Raw genomic sequence first — 27,234 nt, 5'->3', positions numbered from 1 at the left:
GCACTGGCCTTAAACCAGCTCTACTTCATGCCCCTTTCTGGGCTCGGCAGACCTCTTCCCCTCCCCAGGAAGAACTGGGAACCACTGTTGGAAATGCATAAGCTACTGAAAATGGTGAATAACTTGGGAAGGACAACGATGCTCAAACTGATTATGGCCACTCTGGATTCGGGGTTCTTTTCAGGCACAAGGGGGAACCAGACCAGATGCCTATATGCCTACCTCACTAAATCGACAGTAAGCAGACTGATTATGGCTAGGTCTGTTTCTGAGCTACATTTCTAGTCACGAGACACTTTGCTTCTAATCCCAAACCACAAGCACTTCTTCAGAGTCATGCATAAATGTGAACTGACCCAAATATAAAAATATATGTAAAAGGTATATTACAAATACAGTTTCATTCTAGACCACCATCTTGCTCTGAGAACTGATTTTATGCTAGGTAAACCTATACTGAAATCACGTTAAAGCCTCTGCTACCATTATTATATGTATATAAACACTCTCATAATTAAGAAACTTTACATCACTAACAAAAAAAATAAATTTCCAGAGACTACTTAGACATTCAAACAAGTATAGAAGGAAATATACCATATTTTAGCCCTATTTCCAAACACGGATGCTTTACTGGTATAGCTGTTAAAATGCATTTTAAATGGCACATTGCAAAAAAATGTAAATAAAAATGCCACAATAGGGGAATCAAAATATTCATTAGACAGAACAGTCTTGGAAAATGTGATTTCAAACACCTTGAAGACTCAGTTTCTGCTTTTCCCACTGAGTTTATTTAAAGTTCTCATTACACATCTGCTTTTCTAATTTGATCCTGGGCAAAGTTAGAAAATTTAAAATATTTTCCAGAGCATAAACTCAAAGAAAAAATATTCAGGGTGAGATCCATTTAAATGTTCTGAAATTAAAAATGAAGTGTAGCTGTTGATTAAAGTTTTAAATTATTTGAATTATAACAAAGCAAGCTCAAGCTAATGACTCTGAGTTCAAGGGAGGTAGTTCTGACTTGAATGTTACGAAAAGGTCCCCCGGTTGCTATAGAAGTATATGCATGCACACAGGCTATACAGCCACTGCATAAGCAGTGATTAAATTGTCTTTTGTCTATTAGATTTCCCATCAAAGCTCTCTAGGAATGTAACAATTCTTCATATCAAGAGAAAGCTCAGGCTCACAAACAGGATTTACGTATCTTGCCCTCACTCACTATGTGCCTTTAAAATGCATTTCTAGCAACTGCACTACAAATTCCTTTTTGTTTTTACATGTGAAAAAACAAAGAATTTTGGGTTTCATGATCAATTTAAGCTGATCTGATCTAAACCAGAGCTGACATACATGGGGACACAGTCTTGTCTTTTATCACACTTTTAATGTCTTGTAGCATTGTGATCCCACCATCTCTCCTTTGTCCAGTTGCTAGTGACCGAGAGGAAGTCAATTTGGGGGGGGGGGGGTGGGGGGGTGGTGAGGGACAGTATTAGCTTTTCAGTTTACCATAGCTTTGCAGTTGTTAATAACATTGTGGAAAAGCAAGGCATGATGAGAGGGAGAACACCACTGCTACTTTTAGCAATAGAAATGCATTAAATCAGCATAAGCCAAAAAAAAGTGAAACTTATCGCAAGGTATTTGAGAGAACCAACTTATCACTGACACCAAAGGTGGCCATACAGTCCTTTGCTCCATTTCTGGCACTTGTCTCATCCTCAGTGAGTTAGGTCAGACAGCTAGCATTTGCAGAGCACCACTCAGGGGTTTCTGCACTCAGTTACTTACCTGAGACGTTTGTGAGACAAGACCTCAGTCAAGCAGATCCCATACTGCAAGAGCAGAGTGGGTGTGCACAGACAAGGAGAGGTGAGGAGTTAGACAGACTGCCTTTTGGGCAGTGAAAGTCCAAGCAGCTCGAACATCTTCCAAACCACCACACTCAGACACAAACACTGAAAATCAGTGCAAGTCAGCACTGCCACCAACAGAAACAATCCTCTTTTGCTACTGCAAAGAGCAATTTGCTTCTAAATCCCACAGTGCCTCTCCACTTCACCTGCAAGAGCATTTGCACACCTACACGATGACCTGAATCTACAGGACAGAGCAGACAGCACAAAGACAAAGACGTGTAGGTAAGAAAAATAGGGAAGGCTTTCTTCTACTTCTTTCAGTGTCAGTGTAATCCTAAAATCTTTCAGATGATTTCTAAAGTAGACTAGGATTTAAGAGATTATTATCTGGATTAGCAACAACAGGTTCATCAGCCATTGCTACTACCAAGCTTACTGCAGCATGCTTAAAGCAACTTTAGCTTTCTTGAAGAAATCTCAGTCAAAAAGAAGAAAAAACCAAGACAGTCTAACCTTAGTAAGAAGAAAAAAAAATAAAATAAAATTTAAAAAGAATAAAAAAAAATTAAAGGCTTTTGGTTAACTTTTAGCTATTGGCTTCTTCCCTAAAAGGAAGGAAAAAAGAAGAGAACTACAAATGCAAGATACAAAAAGGTTAACAGGGGAAAAGCACATTTAAGAAACTCTCTATGAAAGGAAGCTCTCAAAATTAATATAGAAGAGGTTCTAACACAGGACTTTTCCTATTTGCTTTACCAGCTTCTTGTGTTCTTCTCATCAGTGACCAATGGTGTTAAAGGCTGCAAAGTAATTCCAACTTTTAAACTCAAAAGTTTGCTGGGAAAAAGGGTTTGGGTCATTTCATGCTATATTTAACCTGGTTCAACATGCTGCAGCAAAAAGAAGCCATCTCATCTCCTGTACCCCCATACTCCTAATTCTCACCTTGCACCAGACCTAGGGATCATACAACCATATAGGAAGTCAGATTAGCTTGCTGCTCTGAGAGGAGGGGAGGGAGGGGGAAAAAAAAAAAAAAAAAAAAAAAAAGAGGTAAGAAGAAAACCAGTTGTTATTCTTGCATTTGATAACTAGGTAACTCAGCTCACCGAGTAGTCGTGAAATCATTAGACTACAAGGGAAGCAATAGGAACGCTTAATGTTTGAGGGGACAGAAGGACCATTTGTTTCAGCAATGGTCTGCATTTATGTTAGGAAGCATTTTATCATGTTGTCTACTTAACACTGCAGTTGAAGAATTAAGACCTGAGTTTGCATTGTCATTCACAAAAAGTGTTCCTATTCTGCTCCTCGTACTCACAGTCTCCTCACACTGCTCCTTCCTTTGTGTTAGCAGCAATGTTCATGTGGCTGTAAAGTGAATCAGATGGGGCAATTACTCTGAAGTAATACCAACCAGAACCACTTTTTTTTTTTTGCTTTACCCAGAGCAATTTCTAAATTTGGTTTGTTACAGAGCCATTAAAAAAAAGTTTGAGCCAAGTGGGGATCTAGTGTGACAACTGAGCAGATACCTGTCTGTATCTACTGAGAATACATATCATGCAGAGCAGTATATCACTGAATAAGACTTGTCAGGAACCAACAAAAAGCACTGAGAATGGTCAGGAATGAATACAGCCCTATGTTTAAGGATTTCAATTATTTATTTATTTACAGAAGACACTGTACTACTTCCTTTAGATTATGTTTTATCTTTTGCATTATGATTTTTCAGTAATTTGTTTAGAAAGATACTCTGATAATCTTCAGTGAATGCCAAATTAGAATGATATCCTGACAACTGAACATTGCACGAACCAAAGATGTGTTGATACGTCTCTCATATCTAGTACTAACAAGTAGGGAAAACCCGAAACGCACACTGAAAACCAGAGCATTTCAAAATGGTACCAAAACTATTTCAAAGTTAGTATTTATGATTTGTATACAATTGTAATGATCTTAGAAACTCAATGTTTTAATCATCTGTTGAATACTCTGAAAACACAGATTAACACTCCCAAATGAAAAGCCAGTATCATATTAATACGTCAAAGGCAGCATGAACGAGGTCTAAGAAAAAAGTAGAGATGAGAAAAAGTGAAAGTCATCTATCTAGAAAACAGAGATGTCACTGGAATAGACCATGCAAAGCTTAGCCAGCAGTGAAGAACTGAAACTTTGAGGTTGCTTACTTGAGATCTGAACTAAAAGCTATCCTCTTCCCCCTATTTACCTGTCTCCCGCTTATCTGACCTGCTTTAATGGACAAAAACAGCAGAGACCTAACCCAACCAAACACCTGTGAGTTACAGTCACCAGAGCTAAGATAAAAGTGCACACACAGGAAACAAAACAAGAGAAACATGCTCTATCATCAAAAGAAGATATTCCTATACCCATCTCCCTACTGCTAGCACTTAGTTTTGGTACCCAGATGCTTGCACCACAGGCCACCTCAACAAACCAGAATGTCAGAAAATTGACAGGTGGAAACAGGTGGGGGTTTTCAGTGAACTTAATTAGCTTGTGATTAGAAGATGAGGGGAAATGCCTGCACGACGAAGAAATGGCATAACTGAGAACAGGGGTGACAGAGGGAAAGATGGGCCCCCCCCATTTTGGAAGCCTAGAGCTGTGAATTTAGCAAGGCCTTATGATGAAACCTTCACCTAAAGCCACTGATCAACACAGACCACATTTCAAAAGCAAAAACAAGACATCTGTTTATAATCCAGACATGATCTTTTAGTTTCTATGTGGCTGTAGGTGAAACCTCTTGTATCTCATTAGGATTTTTGAACAATGGTTCTCACTAGATCTCAGAACATTCCTGGGTCAAATAAGCATGCTTTACAGTGTTTTAAAAGTCTGAAGTGTCCTGAAATGACAGAACACCCACTTGCAGCAGATACCTGTCCTTTTACATCCTCTCTCCAGAGCCCACCAACATCAAGAGCCTTAGAAATAACAAGGTCTGGAATCCCCCGAACCTCAAATGCTTAAAGTCATAAGCATTACACAATCCCATCTTAAAATGCAAGTCTTAAATGTTACAGGACAAGAAGAGAGACTAAATATATGTAAACTAACCTTACTGCAAATTCAATCCACTCTTAGCAGTCCGTCTGCTCCATGTTTTAAATGTCCAATTTCTGTTCATTTTAAATAGCAGGTAAAGAAAAAAGTTAAGGACATTTGAAGAAAATGGATAATTTAAAAGGTCTTTCCAAAAGCAAAAAGAAATCCAGAGGAAGAATTCAAGTAGCCCAGAATGGCAGAGGGTTCTCCTTCCCTCTGAGATTAATCTAAAATTTTCCCTGCAATGTCAAAAATCTGCTAAATACCTTTAAAATGCACAACTTATGCACCTCATCTCTCTGATACCAAGCAATACCTTCTTTCATCCCAGAAATTCACCCTTTTATTACTTAAGCAAACTGCGGAATGGAGAAGCATCCCATATGAGTTTTCAATTCATAACAAAGACATGTATCCTTCATACCTGTCTCTCATAACAGACAAGACATCTACAGAAAAGACACTTCTACACTGTCAGACACTTTCAGTAAATAATATCCAACTACCTGCCCTTTCCAAGTCTTTCTAAACATATTTAACTGAGCCTGAATGGAAAGATCCCCTCAGCTTACTGTTTTGACCTGCCATTGCAGTCTAGGGACTTTCTAGTCAAAATTGCATTAAACTTATAAATTGGAGGCACTGATTTTGGAGACAAATGTGTTCTTCTTAAAGGCAGGAATTTAACTGTGATATTTCAGGACAGTGTTGAGTTAAAACTGATTCTAAAGCTCGCAGAGATAACATCAACTCCCATCTCCAGGGAGATCCTGTGTCTTTTTGTTGGTGGTAGTATGTCAGAGAAAAATCTTGATTTACTCAGACACACACTATACAACAGTATCAGGTCTCTTCATGAGTACACTATTTTCCCACACCACACACACAGAAAAAAAGTTCTAGATAAAAAGATCTAACCCAAAATTTCTTACTTTTGACAGACATTAACATAAAACCATACACAAAAAGCTAGAGAAGGAAGACTTCAGTATTTCCCCTGTAAGCTTGCTCACTGGCCTTGTTGCCTCTTCCCAGCTTTAGAGGGATAAAACTACCACTGCAGTAGCTGCACATGTGCTCCATGCCCATATGGTAATGAAAATACAAGTATAACACCACAGTATTATTTCTCACCTGTTCTGGATGCAGAAGCTTCCACCTAGTGCCAAAAAGATGTTAACTAATTAAGACACTTGCTTAGCATGTTCCCTAATGAAGACACTCCACACAATCTGTAATTATCTTCTTAAAAGAAAATGCTCCTCAGAATTGCACAGGTAATTACTGGTCCTTACAACTAGACCAGTCAAATAAAGAAATCATGCAGTGGTAGTATGGTACTCACAGACAGCACACTAAAGCAAGCTGAAGAGACATCCCCCACTGTCAGTTTGTTTCGACCTTTGAAGGCAATACATTTAAGAGATTAGTTATTTTACCACTAATCTCTAGATTGTAAATGTAGTCCTGCGTTTACCAATCCCAACAAACTGATAAATATCTTTGTATGCGTTTACTCTGTACTACAAGATCTAAAGCTCTCTTTGTCTTATATTTTCCAAAATAAGCATCTGTCCCATTTACAAAGAAACCAAAAGGACTAAGGGGCTACTGATGTCATCACAAATCAATGGCAAAGATGGGAAAGAGAAACTTTTTTACCAGCAACAGGTATGAGAAATCTCCTTAGCTCATTTATCCCACACCTCGATAGATTGCTCTAAGAATCTCCTTTCAATATTTGCAGATTACATATTTCTTCAAGTTCTTCCACTTTACAGCAACACAATCATGGAAATCACTACCAAAGGCCACTCTTGATCCGTGCTCAATAACAGAAGTTTAATTTATATTCATCCCTAGACTATGCCTCTAACAATTTAAAGATTAAAAATTCTTAGAGCACAAAGTTTAACTGTATACTATGCACCTTGGAAGACACAAGCAAGGAAGGGGAAGAAATAAGCACCTCTTCAGGAATCCCTGTGTTTGGACAAAACTCTCCCATAAGGTTGTGGTTCTAAGACAATTTAAGCCATTCTGTTGCTGCAACAGTTTTACTCTCCAGAACCACAAAATCCTACAGTGGCACATAGAACCACCCACCCCTTATCACTAGGTACTAGTGCTCATCAAACCCACTGGTGAGCAAGTAAGCTTCCTACACAAGCAAGAAACCATTCTGTTCTTTTGTGGAATTCGATTTTAGCAGGCATCACAAGCTGAACCAACTCACTGTAGGATCTGATCAATCCAGGTGTCAACTACAACAGAGGAGGCTGGATCATAGCAATGACAGCAATGGTCTGAATTGTCTAAAGTGAGATTTTTTTTTTTTTGCTTCTTACATTTACAACTCTGGTCACTATGCTAGCCCAGCTTCCAACCGTGTAAAAACCAACCTGTTAGACTGATTTAACTTTCTCCAGCTCTTGCTCCCCTGTCCTATGCAGGTAATACATTCTCCAGTGGCTCCCACTCCGCCAGGTAAGAAAAATTTGCAGCAAAATTGCTATAATGGCTCAGCCACCAGCCTTGTTTGAGCGTGACAAACAATTGCAAGCATTAAGACATGCAGTTTACACATACAGCATCCCTTCTGCCTGCAGCCACAGCCCTTATTCACCTCAAAGCATCCACAAAGGGCATGCACTTTCAGGATCCTGCCTCACCTTTAGTCCCAAGCATGTAAGGAGGAGTGTAAAGAACCATTTCAGTCTTAGGCCAGAATGATCCTGGGAAGATTGACAGAAAAACAAAAGAAAGCAGGATATGAACATGCAACAACTTCCACTCATTATTAAGTATCTTCTCTCTACCTTTCTACCTACACTTACACCACAACTCCACCTTGTGATCTCTCCTTGTTGGCAGCTAGATAGTTCACGTGCCTGGAGTACTGCAGTGAATAAATAAAGACTCTTTCAGAAGGACAGACTGTGAAAGAGAGGAGAAAGCTTTGTGCTCCACACAAAGGAGTGTATCACATAACTGCAGCTTTGCTTTGGAGTGCACAGAGCTAGTCACAGAAACTAGCAACAAATACAACTTGCAAACAAAATTGTGACCATATATTTGGATTTTTTTTCCCCCTCCATGAGGGTGGTCAAACTTTGTGACAGATTGCCCTGAGATGTTGTGGAGGCTTCTTCCTTGGAGATACTCAAAACCCAACTGGACATATCCCAAGCAATCTCATCTAACTACAGAGCTGGCTCTTGCTTTCAAGTTGGCCACTTTGAACAGAAGGCGACTTTTAAAGGTCCCTTCCAATCTCAATTATTCTATGATTTTCTGTAGCATTCTCCTGCAGTATGCCTCTTATATGGCTACAACAGAAGGATGCATGCTCCATAATGCACTTTTTCACAGCTTAAACTATATTTGTGGATTCACTGGGAAATGTCCTTTCTTGATTTTGCACAATCAAGATCATCTGACAAGTTTTTAGAGTCATTAAAAAAATAAAAATAAAGTTCTTTGTGCTGAAAGTGGAAAGTACCTCTATAGGTTTGACAGCTGGGGGTAGAACCACAGTCTCACTCCCTGACCACAATGAAACTTGGAAAGAGATTTAAGAAGAAATTCAGTATATGGTAAATGCAAACCCTGTCTAGAAAGCAAAGTATCAAAGGGGGAAAAAAGTTGTGAAGCTTTTATTGTTAAGCTATAAACAGACAACTGTAAACAGATCTTGTTTACCACCATGCCATCCTCCTGGCTGAAGCAGATGTACGTGTAGAAAGTTGTCAGGGGCACAAAGCGTAGTCCCCTTTAGGTCCTGAGTTGAGTTTAAACCTAGTTTTGTGGAACAAGTGAGATCTACTCCAAACTTTTAAAGAATTTTAAAGGTACAACTACCAAAACTCTGTCTCACTGGGAATAAGCAGAGATGGATTTCAACCCAGGCAAAGGAAAGCTAAACCTTTAATCTGAATCTACAGGATATTCACAAATATCATCTGAGTCAGGGGAACAGGGACACATAGTAACACTAGCAGGAGAACTTGATATGGCCTCTTTTGCTATTAATAAAAACCTTCTTCACTGAGAAGGAAAAGGCATGATAAAGGAATGAAAGCCACACCTCAACAACATGAAGAGTAAAATTTGGATGTCTCTGTTTTCCAGAACAGGGAGCTAAAAGATACATGTGGTTAGTGCAGGAAATCCTGGAACTCCTAAAAAATCATTTCAAGTTCATAACAACTGACTGCCTCTACCATGGCAGGCTCAGTCTGGTTCACTAGTGTTCCCTTCCTGCTTCATATTAAGTAAAAGCTCAACTCAAAGCACAGCATCCTGCCTGGCCACAGAACTAAGAATGTAGCTCACCCTGTGGGTCTGTTCCTTGTCCAGGAACAGAAGGTCTAATACGTCTTGTTGTTATCCAAAAGTAACATATTGCTTTTATGTATATATATGAAGATGTTCTTAACCATGAAAAACAGCCTGCAAGGCACCTCATAAAATATGAAATATAAACACTGAAAGCAGTGCTGTCAAAAGAACCCAAACAAAAAGAATTCCAGGAATGGAATAAGCTATTTTCCAAAGCAACTTAGAAGTAGAATAACAATGGGGTCATGCCAATTTACATATTCATGAAACAAGTATGAGGGAGAACAAGACATAAGCACAACAACTCCAGGTATTTAGGTGGGTAAAATAATTCCTCAGTCTCACTGACAGGATTCATATATGTATCTTGAATGTAAATATATCCATGGACTAGTATTCAAAGACAGAGTATTGGGTTACCTAAGTACTTGGTTATCACTGCATCACTCCTGTTTTTCCTGACATCTGCGTTTTCCAGAGCATCCAGCACAGTCCCTGTGTGACTGCACATACATTATTTACAAAGAATGTGTGCATACAATATTACATTAAAAAGCTACATTAAGAGAAAACTATTGAAGCCACAGTCAAGCACATAAAGGTTAGAAAAAGCCACAACTAAGGATATGTCTGTAGCATTGATCTGCAAGCCCACCCACATACTGTCTTCAATTACACAAACAAACATTATTTTTCCCCACTGTATTTATCTAATGTGCACAGGAGGTAGAGCACTCAATAAGCAGCTACTCAGCACTGTACTTTTATATTGTTCAGTGTGTAGTCCATGGATTGGTGTACTGAAATCCTTGCTTGAAATATACCACTACTAATTTCTTCTTGAGTTTTACTTATTGTGCTTATCACAGTAACACCTAGGTGCTTCACAATCTTAATTTATTTTGTCAGTGACACAAGAAACCAGTGAGCATTCTACTCGTTTCCCATATGGGGAAGGGAAACCCAGAGATAAGCGTTAAAGAAGGAATTATAGATGCCACATTTGGGAGACCATGATTTCTCAGTTGCTGATACTGCTCTGATTGATTTTATTTGTGGACACAAGTATTCAGCACTTTCACAAAGCTGATCCTAGTATCCATAGTTTGGGCACTCAGAAAACGCAAAAACATGCAATTAGAGGCAATTTCTGAGCAGTCCAATTTGAATCACCAGACTAGCACTTTTCTTCCAGCAATGTTCTGCTTCAATTGTCACAAATTCCTGTAACCACAAAGAAGGCATCCTACAAATTGTCCTCTCCTTCACTACACTACAAGTTACATTTCCAGAGCAAAACACCCTGTACTTTAAGGAGGCTGATGAAAAGTAGAATGTGATCAAGTAATTTAAAATGTAGTATCTGAAAACAAATAGACAACAAAGGAATAAAAAAATGCAAATTTGTTTTTGTCTATTTCTAATTTTGGGGTACTTGCTGTTGCTACTCGCATTAGTATTTGATCTTCATATTTGCAGCTGATTGAAAGCAAACTTCATCACTTGGCATCTAAGTAACACATGCATGACACTGGTAGAACAGCGCGTGAGGGTTAGAACAGTTTTATCTACCACAGAAACCTCTGACACTTGCACTGACAGCTATGTGTCAGCAGCACTGCGTCATCAGCCTCTATGTAGACAACTACTTAAGGCAAATGGGCTCCACTGCCACCAAATATTTGTGTAACCAACTGGCAGAGGAATGTTTCTCTGCAGGAGAGAAAAGCTCTGGAAGGCTTGATTACACTCCAGGTACTAGTAGTCAGCAACTGCTGAATGCAGCTTGCTTTGACCCAATTTTTCACTCCCCACTCACCCCCAGATTCATCCTTCTAGATGTAACACCTATGCTTCCACTTCCTTTCTGTTCCATCTTCATTCTGTTCTCACGATAGTTCCAGTTAATTTCCAAAATACAGATTTCTCCTACTGTCAAGTCGTTTCTTTGCCTGCAATTTTGAATACCGCTCTAACCACCCAGGTTTGGAGGCCTTGCCTCCAAACTTGTCTTCCATTTGAAGCTTCTTGTTCAGTTTGCACCTCTTCCCAGGGAAGGTTCAACACACAACCCATGTTCCCACTGGTTTCCAGCTCCAAATTCCTTCTTGAGGGAAGCAATTTCCTACCTAGAAAGACTTTCGCTGCATTCACTTCCTGTTACCGTTGCTTGTTCCATCGTGTTTGCAAAGCATACTGCCTTCACACCAGATTTTTCCCCACAGACACCAGAAGCAAACCAATTTCACTCTTCTCATCCCCAATGCATCTGAACTGAGTGATTTACTCCATTCAGTATCAGTGAGAGGAGGTAGAGCCAACATGACAGAATATCCCCATTTTAAGCGGTGTGCTCAGACCAAACTGCAGCCCATCCCACAGCAGACAAGGCCACAACACCAGAAGTCCTTTGTTTGCATAATACAGGGGTAAGTTTCAAACAGTTTAGCTGTGATGCTTAAACAACCCTCTAAGATGCTTAACAGACTATTTTTTGAATGGGTAACAATTTGGGACAAATTTCTGTCTACTTTCACAGGTATAACACACAAATGCCACTTCAGCCAAATTGAGTTCCTGTTCCAAGCTAGTTCTTCCAAAACCATCCTTACAATTTAGGGAAAAATAGAAAAAAGTATTCTTTTTCCCTTGAAGTGCCCTCCTTCCATTGAATCACTTTGTAGAAAATTTCCAAAACTTCCTCAAAAAGACATTTAAGACTTAAGGGGCAGGGAGATATTAGTAAGGAAGGACAAATTATTAGCAATAGAAATCTGGTTTATAAGGGAAAGTTTTGGTCCATTGTAATGTTAAGACGGGTGATATGAGACCCATCTGCAGTATCAAAAAACACCTCATATAATGTTTCATCAGATACAGTATATTGCTTAAGAACAGAATCAGTACTAAAACCCAAGATTTCCTCACCCAAAGTAAGCAAAGTACCAGTTTTGTACCAGTGTCACCTGCCTGGCCAACAGATGAAATCATGCTTTTGTTTTGTTTCAGGTGTAAGAGAAAGCAAGCAATACACTCTTCTTACTAGAAAGCATAGAAGGCGGCCCTACAGATTAGGACGTCTCATCCATTTACCATCTTGAGTGTCTGAACTTACACTCTTAAATAAATCCTGACTTTCACAGGAAGAAAACATAATGTCAGCACATCAGCAATTTCAGCAGTTAGGTCACCCATTCAAATGTCATAGGAAATAATGAGCAAATTAAGTTAGAAACACTGGTCTCAGTACATAGAAGCAAGCAATCTAGTCATAGGCATAAATCGAGTCTTCTACTTACTATGGTGCCTTAGACAAATCTCTTAACTTTCCTATATATTGTTTCTGCATTGGTAAACATGGTAAACCATTGCACTCATACTATTATAAGAATATAAGCATATTTCTGAGGATTTAATCTATGCTTTCAAAAAGCCCTAAAATTTTCAGATTAATATTATTTGGGGACTACTGAATAAAGAGTTATAAAACTGAAAAAAAAATCTGTGATCTCAATCTCCAAAAACTATCTACTACTGATAGACGACACTCTGCTGTATTGAAACAACATATACATTTATGTTCCATCATGATATATGGTACTCTCACTTCATAAAATACTGTTTGAGCAAATGGTCCCAATATAACAAAAACAAACTAACAAAAACACTAAAGGCCACAATTCCCTTGAGTGCCAAATTTAATTTGTTCTAATCTATTTAAATAATGTTTCTACCAAAAATTAAATCCTCAATTGGGTGATCTAAGCAGCCTCAAGAACTAATTCAAAAATGAAGTCAGTAATTTTCATTGGGAGTAGGGGAAAGCAAGATCATCGATTCATTAATTCAAGACCTTCACTGTACTATTTGGAGCATAAAAAGAAACTTGAAAGGAGCAGCTTGATTTCTCACACTAGGTTCACAAAGGGATTTTGGTACTTTTCACAGGAAGCATTTGGTGGTCGTGGAGGTAAGTCTTATCCCTCATTGTTCAAGGACAGTTACTTGCATATAGAATCCAAATATTGACACAGTCATTAGGCTACAGTGTCCTCCTAAGTTGGTCTCTCCCTGTTCCTATCAATCTGTTTTGTGTGACATAAAGCAAATAGCTACCAGATCAAAGGTGAAAATACTACATCTCTAAGGTCAGGGCATGAACCTGTGAAGAAATACACTTGTATTCTGCTACCTCCTCCACCCAAGACAGAAGTTGTAAGAGAAGTCTCTTACACCTAGGCAAATGCCCCGAACTCCATATCCTATATGCTGCCAGCTCTTCTCTCCATGTTACGGATCAGTAAAGTCCTGAGAAGGCTCAATGGAGATGGGCAAGGGCAATGTGCTTGGGAAGCTCTGGAAGCACGTGGGAAGTGAGTGACCACACCTGTGTCAAAGAAAGCTGACCTTATGCCAAAGGGGACCGGTAGGTGGATGTTAAAATAAAGGGCTGTAACAGTTAGGGGGATTGGCTGACTCTCAGCTGAGTGTATCAACTGGTGTAAATGTTTGCCCAGGAGAGCAGCAAGAGCATGAATGTCTTCCTGAGATAACTAGACCATCACGTACAGGGCTCAGCCCAACCTAGAGTATAAAAACTGAATGATTACTCAAATTAGCTTTGAAGAGAGCAGTGGGCTTGAGCTGGCTTAAACCCTCTTATGCCTTCCCAGTGACTGGTAATGCCCAGCGCTGAGATGGGGAGCATATCAGAGAGACCTGTAATGAGAATCACGTTTGCATTGTGACACAGCAATTCTGCCTACACTATTACTCCTGTTCCTAAACTACTTCTCAAGCAAATAGGTTTATATTCTTAACAACTAAAGGGAACACTTATACAGCTTTTTTAAAACAACTTCCTCTTCTGTCCTTGCAAAAACTTAATTAAAAAGAAATCCCCCCCCCAGAAGTTCCACAGCATTGTACCAACACAACAGGCTAGATACCTACAGGACACTTTCAAATCAAGTTCTTTGAACTCAAGGGAGATATTTATTGATCTTCTGACTGCTATGGTTCCCTAACAGATCTGATTCTTCTTTAGACAGAAGTGCCAAGAAACAGGATTTGATAGCATGGATTTTGAGCATATTACTTCAGTGATGTTACATTACAACTATTACTGAAAACAAAATCATCTACCCTATTTACTGTGTCAGTGCAGCCCACCCTCCTTCTCAGCTAAAAAAATCCAGGAGAGAACACTAGTGTATTTATTCTTTTTACCTCACACCTTGCCAAAATTGATCAAATCACTAGTCTGTCTCTTCCAATATCTGTTCTTCCACTATGCTAGTACTGGGCATGTTCAATTCTCCTTCTACCTATATCATGCAATGGGCACGCATGAAACAGAGAGAACTGTTTTCACATTAAGCACACTGTGCAAGTATTCCTCTGGATTACTTTTTCACTTCATCTTAGGAAGAAGCACATTCCACTCCACTTTGGAAGCCAAATTCTTCACTGAAGATAAATAAATAAATAAATAGAGACGCATGACTTCTCACAATAAAAAAAAGAAATTCCAGATGTTACTTGCAGATGTGTCAAGATGAGTAACAAGCACTGCAAGACAGTCCCCAGTTCAATACTTGCACTATATGGAAATACAGAACAAGAACGCTTTCCTGTATGATAGAAAAAGCCTCCTATCAGTTAAAGCAGTTAAGCAGGTAAAATAATTTTAACAGGGTTTTTCTGACAACATGAACAAAATAATACCTTTGTTTTCAGGTATTCTGCTCATGTTTTCTGAGCACATGTAACACATTCTGCTTACCAAAGCTTGCTTAAACTTTTGATAATTCCAAAGGCATTTCAAAAACCCATATCACACTTTTAATCCTAAAATGGACTGGACCTTTAAACAGATATAGAAAGCATGTAAGCTCTTCCATTCGAAGAGCAATCATTAAAAGGACACCATCACAGATTTTTGTGACATTGTAAATGTTAATTATTTACAATACAAGGAAATAAAAAATGAGTGATAGTTTCATTAGTGGCCCCCTTTTTTCTTTGGTTCTCCTTTTTACTCCGGTCTTTTCATGCAGCAAAGGGCAGATATAAAAGGGAAGTATAATTCTTGAAACTGGTGTTTCACCACATTTTATATACAGAGTTTATAAGAATAAGAAAACAAAGGGACTTGTCCATGGCCACTGGCACTCCTAGAAGTCCTTATCAGCTAAAATACAGGTCTGCACACTGGAAGACCCATCTCAACATTGAACAAAATTCAGCAGTACCAGTATCTCTCGTATTCACAGTCACTGAGGATCAGCCACCAACCCATCATTCACAAATAGGTAACAACCAGACTTTGAGAAAAGGTGGAGAAAACCAAAGCTACTGTCATTATTTAAAGAACAGGTCATACAGTCCTTCTCTGATCACAAATCCAGTAAAGCAATCACAGTTGTCAGTTTTGTAAGGTAAGTTTTTCACATCAATACTTGTGGTATCTCCTAATCTCACACCCCAACACACACACTTTGCCCTCCTGACAGAAGTGCTGCAGCACACTACTGTTTGTGCAGTCATGTTACCACCTGACTCGGAGGACTGATGCAGCATTAAAAAGCATATTCCATAAACGAGAGTCTGATTTGGTTTAAAACTATACCAGTAGGCAGAGCTGGTTCACAATGCAACTGCTCAGACACAGAATGATTTTGAAAAGATCAAATTCATTGTTAGCCTTTGTCATTTAGCATCAGCCTGAGATAACAGGCAATCATTAATATAAGAATAGTAATCCCTGATAGCAAGGAAGAAAACTGCAAGGATACACAGGGTCACAGAATATAAATCCTTTCTTCCTAGATGCATCATATGGGAAGTTGTGCTTGGTGTCACGGTTCTGAAAGAAAACAATTTTCTTGGGCTCCTAAAATATGTGGCAGCTGTTGAAATGCACTGTTTTTAAAATATACGATAACAAAGCAAACGTTTGAATTGCCTTTTTTTTTCTACTAGAGATGTGTTTGTCCAAAGTATCTGCTGTTGGGGTGGTCACATAGTTACCCACCTCTAAACAAAGCTACCATTCCAGAATCCCATCTATATAGTTCATAATTGCTACTAGTAATGCTTATAGCTTCATAAGGTTTAACAACAATCAGACTGGCAAGTAATCGGTTTCCACAGTGAAAGAAGTGGTTCTGAGCCCAGAACTTTCAACAACACAAAATTCACTTCACGTCTAACCACTTTCCAGTCCTCTGTACACAATGCAGTTTCTTCTCCAGCTCTCAATATTGAGTTACAAACCAATTTCCCAACTCTGCAGAGGAAGCAATGGCTGCTCTGACTTATTAGTAGCAGGAAACAGGCCAACTCTGCAGTGTTCAACAAGGCACCTTGCCAAGGCCACTTGCCTCTGCTCCCTCACTCCCAGAGACACTGCTGCACACCGCAGGGAAAGTTCTTACAGTAAGGTGTGCTGCTGAACTAACAAGTGCCCGGGGACTGCTGAAACAGCAGGAAGGGGAGGAGATTATGTTTTCTATTGTGTGAGAGAAGAGAGTCTCTAGGTGACTTAAAGAAGATTCAAAAATATTCCAGTTTTGGTATTTTGAAATAGCAACTGTTTTGTAGATGTAAAAGCCCTCTCTTATCATTGATCTAGATGATAGTGCTTTTCTTACCATTACACAGAAACCACATGAATTTTTATTCAACCTAACCCCTTTTTCCCCAGCTTTCTATACTTTACAGAAATCCTTCAACTGTCCCAATTCCTCCATGTTTATTTCCAATGCTACCTAACCCAGTGGGGGGGGGGGAGGAGGGGAATCAAAGATCACAATTATTTCTTACTCCTTCAAACCAAATCAGAAATGAAGGGCAGGTCATATGAAACAAAACCAGATTTTACAAGATTAAAGCTTAAATGAAATAGTAACTAATATTGCAAATTTCAGGCCCACACAGGAAACCTAGATGCCTAAACTAGCACACCAGCAACATTTACCAAGTTACAAGAATCTATCTTCTAAATACTTCCCCTGCAGAACAAATGAAGAGATCGGTTCCCAGATGTCATCCGACTTTGGAAAAGCCAGCTGACTATGCACAATACACTACTGTTTAAGAACAGATAACTATTATGTCCTTTTTATTCCTCACCTAGGCTGATCACTTGCTTTTACATTCCCAAAAGAAAAGTCAAGGAAGTCTTGGGAAAAGTTCACACTTTGTTTTTGCTTTAGGACACTCCAATTCTATTCACTCCAGAATCTCTAATAGTTGAAAGTTCACAAAAGCAACCTTCCTTAAAACTATCTTCCTTCACAGGACATTGTAAAAAAATATGGAAATTCTAAAAACCTACAGTAAAGGAACTGGTAAATGGCTAGCTCAGTGTTTTCCAACTTCTGCTGTTCTGGCAGCAAAGAACTGTAAATGAAGATAATTTTGTATCTAATTTTAACAAAGGAAAGATCCAAGTTTCCCTAATGCATTCTTCACCAAAAGTTTTTTGACTGTTTCCCTCCAGGTATGGTGAGTAGTCTGTGCGGAAAGTTACTGCTACGTCCTAGACAGGGGTGAGAAGAAAAAGAGTGTTCTTTTTAGAAAGAGGAGACAAACAATGTATTATCTTTTGCCTCTTGGATGCCAAGTCTCATAGCACACTTATTCCCTACGGCCTTCCTCCACCTACACCCCCATCCCACTCCACACACTCTGGTTCACAAGGTTTAATTTGTCTAGTTTTCAAATTCCCCAAGGCTGTTATATCACCGTGCTATCAAACTCAGACAAATAGCTTAAAATTACACATTTTAACAGGACTCACTGTTAAGACTTCAGATGTGTGTCTGAAAACATAATGCCGAGTTTTGTTAAATTACCTGCTATATGTTTCAAATGAATATAGGACTTGCCAAGCTAGATTAGGCAACTAGCCATTTAGTTTTGTAATCCAGTGCCTTCCTTACAGCAGTAAATACCAGATGCTTCAAAGAAACACACGCAAAAAAATCATAAGGCTGACACTATAAAGTGTCCCAACCATAAGAAAAATCCTGTTTTAAAGAATGCCTTGAAGCTACAACCAGATCAACATAAATAGAAGCCATTCCCTAAAAGAGCAACCTCATTTTCCCCTGCCCTCCTGTACCAGAGCTAGCAATTGTGTGAACACAAAGTGGGTTAATGCAGCAAGCTATTCCAAAAGAAAATTGTTAATTATTTGGGCAGAGTTAGTGTTCCATTGGATTAGCCAACTCAACTCACACAAATGCCAGATCCTTCAAGCAAGCAGAGAACATGGTCAACCTTTTTTTGAATTAGATTAGCATGAAAGCAATCCAAGAGAGACATAAATCCTTATACAAGGTAAGCAACAACAGCAAGGCTGGAAAGGGACAAGAAGAATATGGCTGCTCCATTCTACAGTAGATCATACTAGACTGGTTTAGCTTTAAGAATTTAACTCTTAAGAAACTCTGGCTACAGACACATCACAGCTTGAGTCGGTTTAAATCAGAACAGCTGCAATACCACCCTCGACTTTTTTTCCATACATGCATTCCTGTCTATTCCTGTGCACCAATGTTGTGCATGTCTGATTCAGTAACCATTTCAGCAGGTTCAGCCCACCAAAGAAGCAGAAAAATACTTATTGGTTTATGAAAATGGATTTTTCCACCTCTTTTAACTCCGTTTTTTCCCTTGGAGATCTAGAGTACTACTGCCAGTGTGCAAAGGAAACAGAAATGCCCAGCTCAGGTAAGCAGGCACTTATCCAAATAAGGCATGAACAGCAGTTACTTTCAAAAACTCTTTGTTGAACTTAAACTATTTCCAAAATAGTTTAAGCATAAATCAGTTTAAAAGTTTCCTTCTAAACTTAAAGGAAGAATTTTAATTCTACATCTCATAACTTGCATTTACAGTCATTTCTGGACTCACACTGTGTTGATGCACTTAACGTGGACCTTGAGCTGCATGCAGGCTCACTGTGTGGCCAGTAACACTGGGGCTGTGGGGAGTGCCTGGGATGCTGGGTCATCCCAAGTTTCAGCTGCGGAAGAAAAGGCACCAGCAGGCACTGCTGGGTCTACAGTGACAGCTTGCCTGGAAATCCAGCCACGCTTCCCATCCAGCCCTGAAGTACAGCAGAGCAATGCCCCAGAGAGTTACTACTGCAGTGTCCACTGACTGAAACAACCCCACCTCTCCCCCTCCCTTTGGCCACACCAGGTACACAGCAAATCTTATGATTCTCTGACATACACGGATTCTGTAAGACTCTCCATGTCATAGAAGTTTTCCACATCTGCCTTTGGCTGTGGGCTTCAGTGATATTTTCATCAATGTGCTCTACTGTCAAGGTACACACCATGTAACTGGTAGCAGGGCATATTTTCAGTTTTGGGACTTATCCCGCTGTTCTGCTCTATTTTCCTAAGTTTAGAAGAGTCTTTTCCACCCTATATCTGTGAGGTAAATAATTTCAAGCTTTTTTGATTTCTGAAGCCTTCAGCCATGTTCAATCAGCAAGTCCACAAAGAAGTATCACTGATTATTGTCACCTACAGAAATACCACATATTTAAAATTTTAAATAGCATCCTGTAATTTCCAACTTGACTTTGTAAAGTTAACATTCTTTTAACAATTTAAGAAATTGTCTAGGTTTTTTAAAGGACAAAAAAAAAGCTCTAATCACAAGTGTGAATATGTGAAAAATTCTTTCTTATTCCGATATCATGTATTATCATTGGCGTTTGAGCCCTGTATTGCTTTCAACACAAATAACAGTAGAACTGGAAGAAAAAGCACATTATTATCCACTGAAGATACATTCTCTTCATCAACTCCTTTATGTTGTACAAATTTTTACTCCACCTGGACCCCTCACACAACAGTAGGTAACAGGGTACAGAATGCATTACCTCCTGGATTCTGTTCCAAGACACTTTTTCCTAGACCAACTGAGGATTTTAACAAGAAGAATGAAACACAAAACTTTTGCTTGTGTCCTCCACCAGAAATCTATATCAAAACGTGGGCAATTACCAGGAAAAAGAAAACCAGAAAATTAACAGGGAAGATTTTTCATCTCTCTCCAAGAGAAAGAATTGTTTGATATAAGAAAACTACCACACATACTCCCCCTACCCAGACCCACCTTCTTCCCCCCCCCCCCCCCCCCCCCCCCCCCCCAAAAATCTTAATTAGCCAGTCCAGATTATTTATAAGGAAATTTCCATCTGCAATCTGTCAGAATTTTTACCTCCCTCCTTTTCAAAAGGTCAGTTATTTACATAGTTTCGAAATAACACTTTATATGAAAATAATTTCTTTTTTTTTCTTTTTCTTTCTAGTCATTTCCTTAATTTTTCTCATTCTTGTACCGCACATTCCTCAGTATTAGTTTTCCAACTTGCATACTTTATCTTTTCTTCTTGCAATAGATGCAGCATTAGGAGACATTGAATCGAAGAGAGCAAAAAGGCCCACTATTCATCCTTGCCATATTTAATTCCCCAAAAACAGGCAGAAGACAGGAAAGAAAACATCACCAAGAAATAAAAACAATACTGAAATGCTGAAGAACCAATTATGCATCTTGGCGGCTGCAGCTGCAGTCCAGGATGGCTGCCTTTGTAGAACATGCTGTCCAAAGGACAGCATGCTCGGAGTACAGCGTTCAGACTTTCTGGCAAGAAGTTGCCTTGAAGACATCCTATAGAATTTCATGCTACAATAAGGTACAAATTCCAACCAAAGTTCTTCCCCAGAGTCAGTTTTCACATTTCCCTCCTACAGAGATTCCCCAATAAGGAACAAGGTATAAGATCCCATGGCAGCCCCTTCTTCAGGGCTGTATTTTTATATGTTCTTCTCACACAAAATTATCCTAATACAACTCTCAGAAATTTAATTCTTCCTTGGTTCTCCAGTGATTTTTTTTTTTTAACTGATATATGGGGAAGAAAAATAGAAGAAGTAAAAGTACAAAACAACACTGCAGACCCCTTCCCTTAGGAAATTAAAATTTAGAAGTTGGGGAAAAAATACTGTAATAGTGTTACACAGCTTGACATCGGTGGTATTAATATTCTTCCTATAACATAAGCTTACTATCTACAGAATCATTTTACTTAACATTTCTAACACACCTTCACATCTCGCTTTTCCTTTTTATTCAGCACAGGGAAAAAAAAATAGGAAAACAGAACAAAAATCTTACAACGATCTTAAACCACTAAGTTGTAGTAATAGTTCAAATTATTCTGATGCACATACTTTGTTTTTCAGCCCCATTCTTTTTCGGCATATATGCAACTACATATCGGTACAGCAACATTCTTTAGTAATGTCACATCATTACCTCTAGCTCCACGACAATTTGTACTGTCCACTGGAAAGTCCTTTTAGTTTACTTCAAATGTGTTTGCTGTCTTGGAGTTAGAACACAAACAGAAAAAAATAGTCTGCCTGAAACTCTTAAATGTGACCCATAAACTTCAAGTACCTACGCAAAACTGAACATCTGTAATTTCTTCTTAATTCAGAGGTCCTATAGTCTTTATCCGGGAATCAACAAACTAAAGCAACCTTCCTCTCTGTTCTACAGAGGGAAGGCAAGAATAGTTCTAATGCAAATTAGAAAAGTTAAGAAGTATATTTGATTATCACAATAAATGCTAAACAACACGTTATCATGTACATCTGCATGATTTAGATGATGTATGGTTGTCTGGTACACATGGAATTCATTATTAAAGAGTACAGATGCTCCATTTTACAATCTTTTTCCAAGTACCCTTTCAGCACATTCCCAGGCTTAGCTCATTCTCACCAAGGTTTCCATCCTCAATGGTCAGCACCACTTCATCCATCACCAAGGCCCGGAAATCTAGCTCCTCCTCACAGCACTTGGCCTTCAGCGCTCTCAGGATCTCCTGCTGAGGGTAGTCTTCTCTGATGCGACGGTCTGTTAAGAACCACAGCCTGGCAGCAACTGAACTGCACATCTTGGGCTTGTCTTGCAACCTTCAAGGTTTCCTTTCAATGGAACTTCTAGATGGTGGAGAAGACGAGACTCTGTTAGAGTACATAGGCTCCTATCTTCACACTCCCCACTGTACCAAGTCCTACGCCCTTTGCACAAGCCAGTCCTTCTCAGTGGAGTGCAACTTCCAACCTCCGAGTGGGAAAATAATGTCTATGCCTAATCTGCAACAGAAGTAACAACAACAGAAACAAATCCATTTACATTCAATGGAATGTAAGCGCAAAAATCAGGTCTTGGTCCTCATCCTAGTTTCATTCACAAGAAGGACACATGACGTAACTACTGGCACTCGTAGCAGCATCCCCTTTCCTTGACAGTACTAAGAGGCATGCCAGGGACTGAAAACATTCTGAATGGCCCTCTCTGAAGGCGAGAATTTCAACTTCGTGATTGAGATAATAGGAACAGACCTGATGTATCCCCTTCCACCATATATGGAAGATAAGTGTGGCAAATTCTTTATGTTAAAAAAGCAGTCCAGAAGAAAGGAAGAAATTAATTAGAACAGAATTTTCCACACAAGTATTTCAAGAATGATTTGCTCTTACAAATTCTTCACATCGACTGTGAAATATATTATTATCTAGAACATTTTAATGGAAAAACCAATGGAGCAAGGAGCATCAACAAAATGTTAATATTGAACACTAGTACATGTAACCTAAAGCAAAATCAAGGTTTGAATCTCAGTGTTAGCCATTTCTTGTGCCAATTTTTTTTTTTTAAATCAACTTCATACATAAGCAACACTAATTAATTCTGCACCAAAACCAGAGAAAAAAAAGTTCAAATTGAAGAATTTCAGTGGTGTTAGAAATGATAACAAGGTACTGTTCCCATTGCTCTGAGTACAGAGGACTTGGACTATTTTTGACTGTGTACTAAAATATTTAAAAAGCTGTAAAACAATTACAGGTACATTAATGGACTACTCATTTACATTCAAAAAAAAAAAAAAAGAAGCAGCATGGTGTAGGAAGAAAGAATTCTGAAGAAAAAGACAGCTGTTTTCTGTGACACATTTTAAGCTTTCATATTAAAATGAAGAGGTAGAAAGAATTGTTTTCACCAATACAGCTTACATGAGTTACAAACAGAATTGAACTCTGGTATAGAAACAGGACTTTCTCCTCGCAGTCCTAATGACAGCACATGGTGTTAGCAGAAAACGTGAATGCAGAAAAACCACAGGTATACAACTGCTTTCATTTAATATTACAAAGATTTTTAGTTTCTGCAGCAGGTCTTGGGACAAAAGGATCGTATTGCTACAGCCATAAGAACAAGCTGATTTTTTTTTTTTAATTAAAACCAAGTTTTTTCTATTATTACAGCTTTTTCTTAAAAAGAAGATAAAATTTTAAGTGGCCATTTTTATCCCTGGTACTGAGAACCATAATGACAACAAGCAAAGACTGTGACTTTTTTCCATTGTTTTGGTAAATGAGGAGCAACAATAAAGCCAAAGGAATAAATTTCTTCATACTAACAGACTGAAAGAAAGCAACAGCTAGGGAAAGGCAACCACAGATGCAGACTGCAGTGAAGATGCTCAAGGTAAAGCAGGAAAAGTCATGTTCACTCCCCGCAGGAAAATGGGTAAGGGAGGTTGTAAAGAATATCTTCTGATGTCTCAAAGAACACCTTTTTCTTCAAAGCAGCTGAAAATTAAAAGGGCAAGATGAGGCTTGGGCTTGCAAAGGCCAACAGTTCAGATCCTGACCCACTTTTGGCTCTATCAACAATGGATTTATCTCCATGGTAGTTTACAGAAAACTTCCTGGGACAACCTCCTCAGCTGAGAACTGGGACAAGCTATATTTCTCAGAAATGGCACTGATACAGCACAGTTCAGAAGGCTTCTTGCCAATTCACCTTTATTTCTGCTATCTGCATGAATGGACTGGACAGACCAAACAGCCCCACCTACTGCCTCTCTTTTGAAAAGGCTACCCCTTTTGGTAGAGCCCCTATCTCATTTTAAAAAAGAGCTATAGAACAATAAGTACATAAAAAAAATATTAGTCAGTCTTTGTCATAATTAAAAAAAAAAAAAAGAAAAAGAAAAAAATAATAAATCGGAAGCCATTAGAGATTTTCATCCTGTCTGGGTTTTGTGGTGGAGTTTTACTTGGGTTTTAGGGTTTTGGTTTGTTTTTTTTTCTTGTTGTTTTTTTTTCTCCCCCCCTCAGTACTTCAGTACTGGCTCTAACACTGGTGCGAAGAAACAAGTATTTTCTCTCCAGGAGCCTTCTCTCCAGTTGTGCTCGCTACTAACCCTTGATTCCTTGGCCAAGAGGGATCTGCTTCCATTTTTCTCAAATCTCTTTTCTACATGGCCCCACCTTCACCCCCTTAAATCTGCAGAGACTGTGCCATCATCTCTCCCTGACTGTCATTTCAGCACTTTGGTTCTTAAAAAACAGCAAAGGGTTGAAGACAAAAGGAGAAAAAAGTATATACTTTTCTTTCCCCCATCTTTCTCCTATTTTTGAAAGGAGCTAAATCATCATCAACAAAAGCCATCCAGAGATCTCAATTTGTACATTAAACCAGCAGGCATATAAAAATGCCTTTGGTATGGGTATTTTTCTCCCTATGTTTCATTTCCTCTAAATCTTAAAAGTTTTATATATGTATATACAAAGGCTCACATCTCATCATGAGGCAGGCTCAAGTCTGCATGCAAAGATTAAGAAATTCACTTTAGATCAAGCTACAAGCCAATGGCAGAGGCAGAAACTAGTAATCCTATCAGTTCCTTGACCTCCAACTCAATTCCACATGTTTTTACCATGTGGAGAAATATGCTTTTCACACTAACATTATGCTCCTAAAAATAGAATCTACTTATCAGTTTCAGCCTCTCCTTATAATCTCTATTTTGATCGTGTAAGAAGTCTCACGGAACACAAAACCTGCAATTTACCCTATTAACCCAAACATCCTAACAATCCCTCCCACATTCTCAAGAAAATGGTCTGTAGGAGGAAAGCTTGCCTTGCAGTCAGATGCACAAGAGCCTTAAGATCTCAAGTTGGATATGACTTCCAAAATTTTTCCCTGAAAACCAACTCCACCTATTTCAATCTAAAAGACCTAGATAATGTCGGGTGTGCATGGAATACTTTCTGATCCGTGAGAGCACCTACTGCAAAGTAAGTGTAGTATATATAAGGGGAAAAGCAGATGTTTAGATGTCTTCAAGATGATCAGCTGAAATGCAGTTTTCACTCAAAGCGACTATGATCAGTGTAAGTACAATCTTTCAATAACTATTTCATAGGTTTATGAAATGAAAGGGAAAAAAAAATCATTATAAACTTAACTGCATAAAACAGATGGGGAGAGATAAGAGGCTGTCATCAAAGTAAAAGTTTTATGATAAAAATCAAACTCACACCAGCCAAGCTGACACTGCTGCACCTGCTTCAGAAAGACGCTGTGTGGAACAGATTCTTAGCAATTCAGAGGGAATGGAACGTTCACCTCAACTTTGAGCTGCGGCATCCCTGTATTGCTTAAACTAGGCTTTATTCTGGTATTCATACGGCAACTTACTTCCCATCACATGCAAACGTAATTCATCCTGCATGCCCTGAAACTGTAATATACCTTCAGCAGCTGTTCTGACAAAAGCATTCACTGTGCTACTTTTCTGCTTTACACATATGCAAATATGTTAACATAACATGAAATTCAGCCGATCAGATCAGCTGTCTAGAGCGATCTGGAAATCTCCTCTGAAGACGCTGCTTTTCCCTTGAAGGGATCTTCTCTTCGCAGACAGAGCCTTAGAGACCTCCCTCCAGGAATGGGAGATGGGTGTCGTTGTCCATTTACTCCTTGTCCTGTCTTGAACACCCAAAAGCAGGAGAAAAATAGGCTAGACTTTTTTTCTTTTTCATCATAATGTATTCTTCCTTAAACTGAAGAAACCAACCAGTAGTTAGGAGATACTAACTCATTTATGAATTCTCGATAAATGCGTAACATAAAAGATACCTAGTACACAAAAAGATTGTTCCATATCCCTTCTGTTCAGAATGCAACTACTCAGTGCCTTTGTAAATTAAAAAGACTAGGCTGTTTCTTCCCTATGGGAATGACAAATGAAATCCCAGATGTTTTGCAGCATTAGGAATCAATGTGATCTAGCTATCTCAACTGCTCAGCTTGTGATCTGATGTTGTAGCACACTGCTACTGACTACAGTGCGATCTGAGAAACAACTCAGTAGACAATTATTACCAGCAGCCCCTCCCAGAACCACCTCTTTTTTAGACCTTGGCTCAGACTCTCTGCCTCAGCTACAACGCTATGCAGCTAACACAACTCCATGTATTTCAGCAGTTCATAGAGAGGTAAAACCTAATCCTAGTTTTAGCATACCTCTAGCTATGTTTAATCCCTACAGCTCAGATAATGATAATAAAAATCTCATGGAAGTGAGAAAGAAAAAGCAAAGAGACTGACAGCCATGACTGTCATGGGAAATGGAAAGCTAGGAAAAATACAGCTCCAAGCACTCACCTCACTACGAGTAACACTGCACCTTTGCATTTATCATTAATATATATCCTTTAATACTTGTTTCCAGAGCGGTGCTTGTTACCCAAGTTGGAAAAGGTATTTTGCTTTCCTATTTATCATAAATTAGCTAAGGCTTGAAACCAAGTACCTACTTCCAATAAACCAATTGTCTCTACCATTACAGCAGTTTCTAGAATGCTATTTTGGAGGACACACCTCAAGATACTGAAGACCTAAGAACAGTTGGCAGATGCTTATAAGTTATCTCCTTCAGGAGATACCTCCAGGCAGGTCTGAATTAGAAAGTCAATCTTAGGCAGCAGACTGGTTAAACAGCTAACGAAGGGTCATCCAGCATGTGACCCCAGCC

General features: G+C 38.9%; 1 protein-coding gene across 9 annotated transcripts in view; it reads right to left on the bottom strand.

Moving 5' to 3' along the window:
- RIMKLB (ribosomal modification protein rimK like family member B) overlaps positions 1–27,234 on the bottom strand; it is a 71,485-nt gene that overhangs the window by 34,647 nt on the left and 9,604 nt on the right. For 7 of the 9 annotated variants that reach the window (XR_006165541.1, XR_006165542.1, XR_006165543.1 and 4 more), the window contains exons 3-4: positions 22,116–22,336; positions 7,625–7,687 (exon numbers count right to left, since the gene is read on the bottom strand). Coding sequence is in view for 6 of the 9 variants with exons in the window: in XM_032983812.2 (XP_032839703.1) it covers positions 7,625–7,687; positions 22,116–22,290 (238 nt within the window). In the remaining 3 variants the exon portion in view is untranslated. Of the gene's footprint in view, positions 1–7,624; positions 7,688–22,115; positions 22,493–27,234 lie in introns of all 9 variants that reach the window. The other 2 variants (XM_042795303.1, XM_042795304.1) reach the window with 2 other exon arrangements.

The sequence above is a fragment of the Tyto alba genome, unplaced genomic scaffold, assembly GCF_018691265.1.
Source record: "Tyto alba isolate M040663 unplaced genomic scaffold, T.alba_DEE_v4.0 Super-Scaffold_21, whole genome shotgun sequence".
NCBI classification, from domain to species: domain Eukaryota; kingdom Metazoa; phylum Chordata; class Aves; order Strigiformes; family Tytonidae; genus Tyto; species Tyto alba.
The sequence above is the reverse complement of the archived record's forward strand: the minus strand, read 5'-3'. Positions and strand labels throughout refer to the sequence as shown.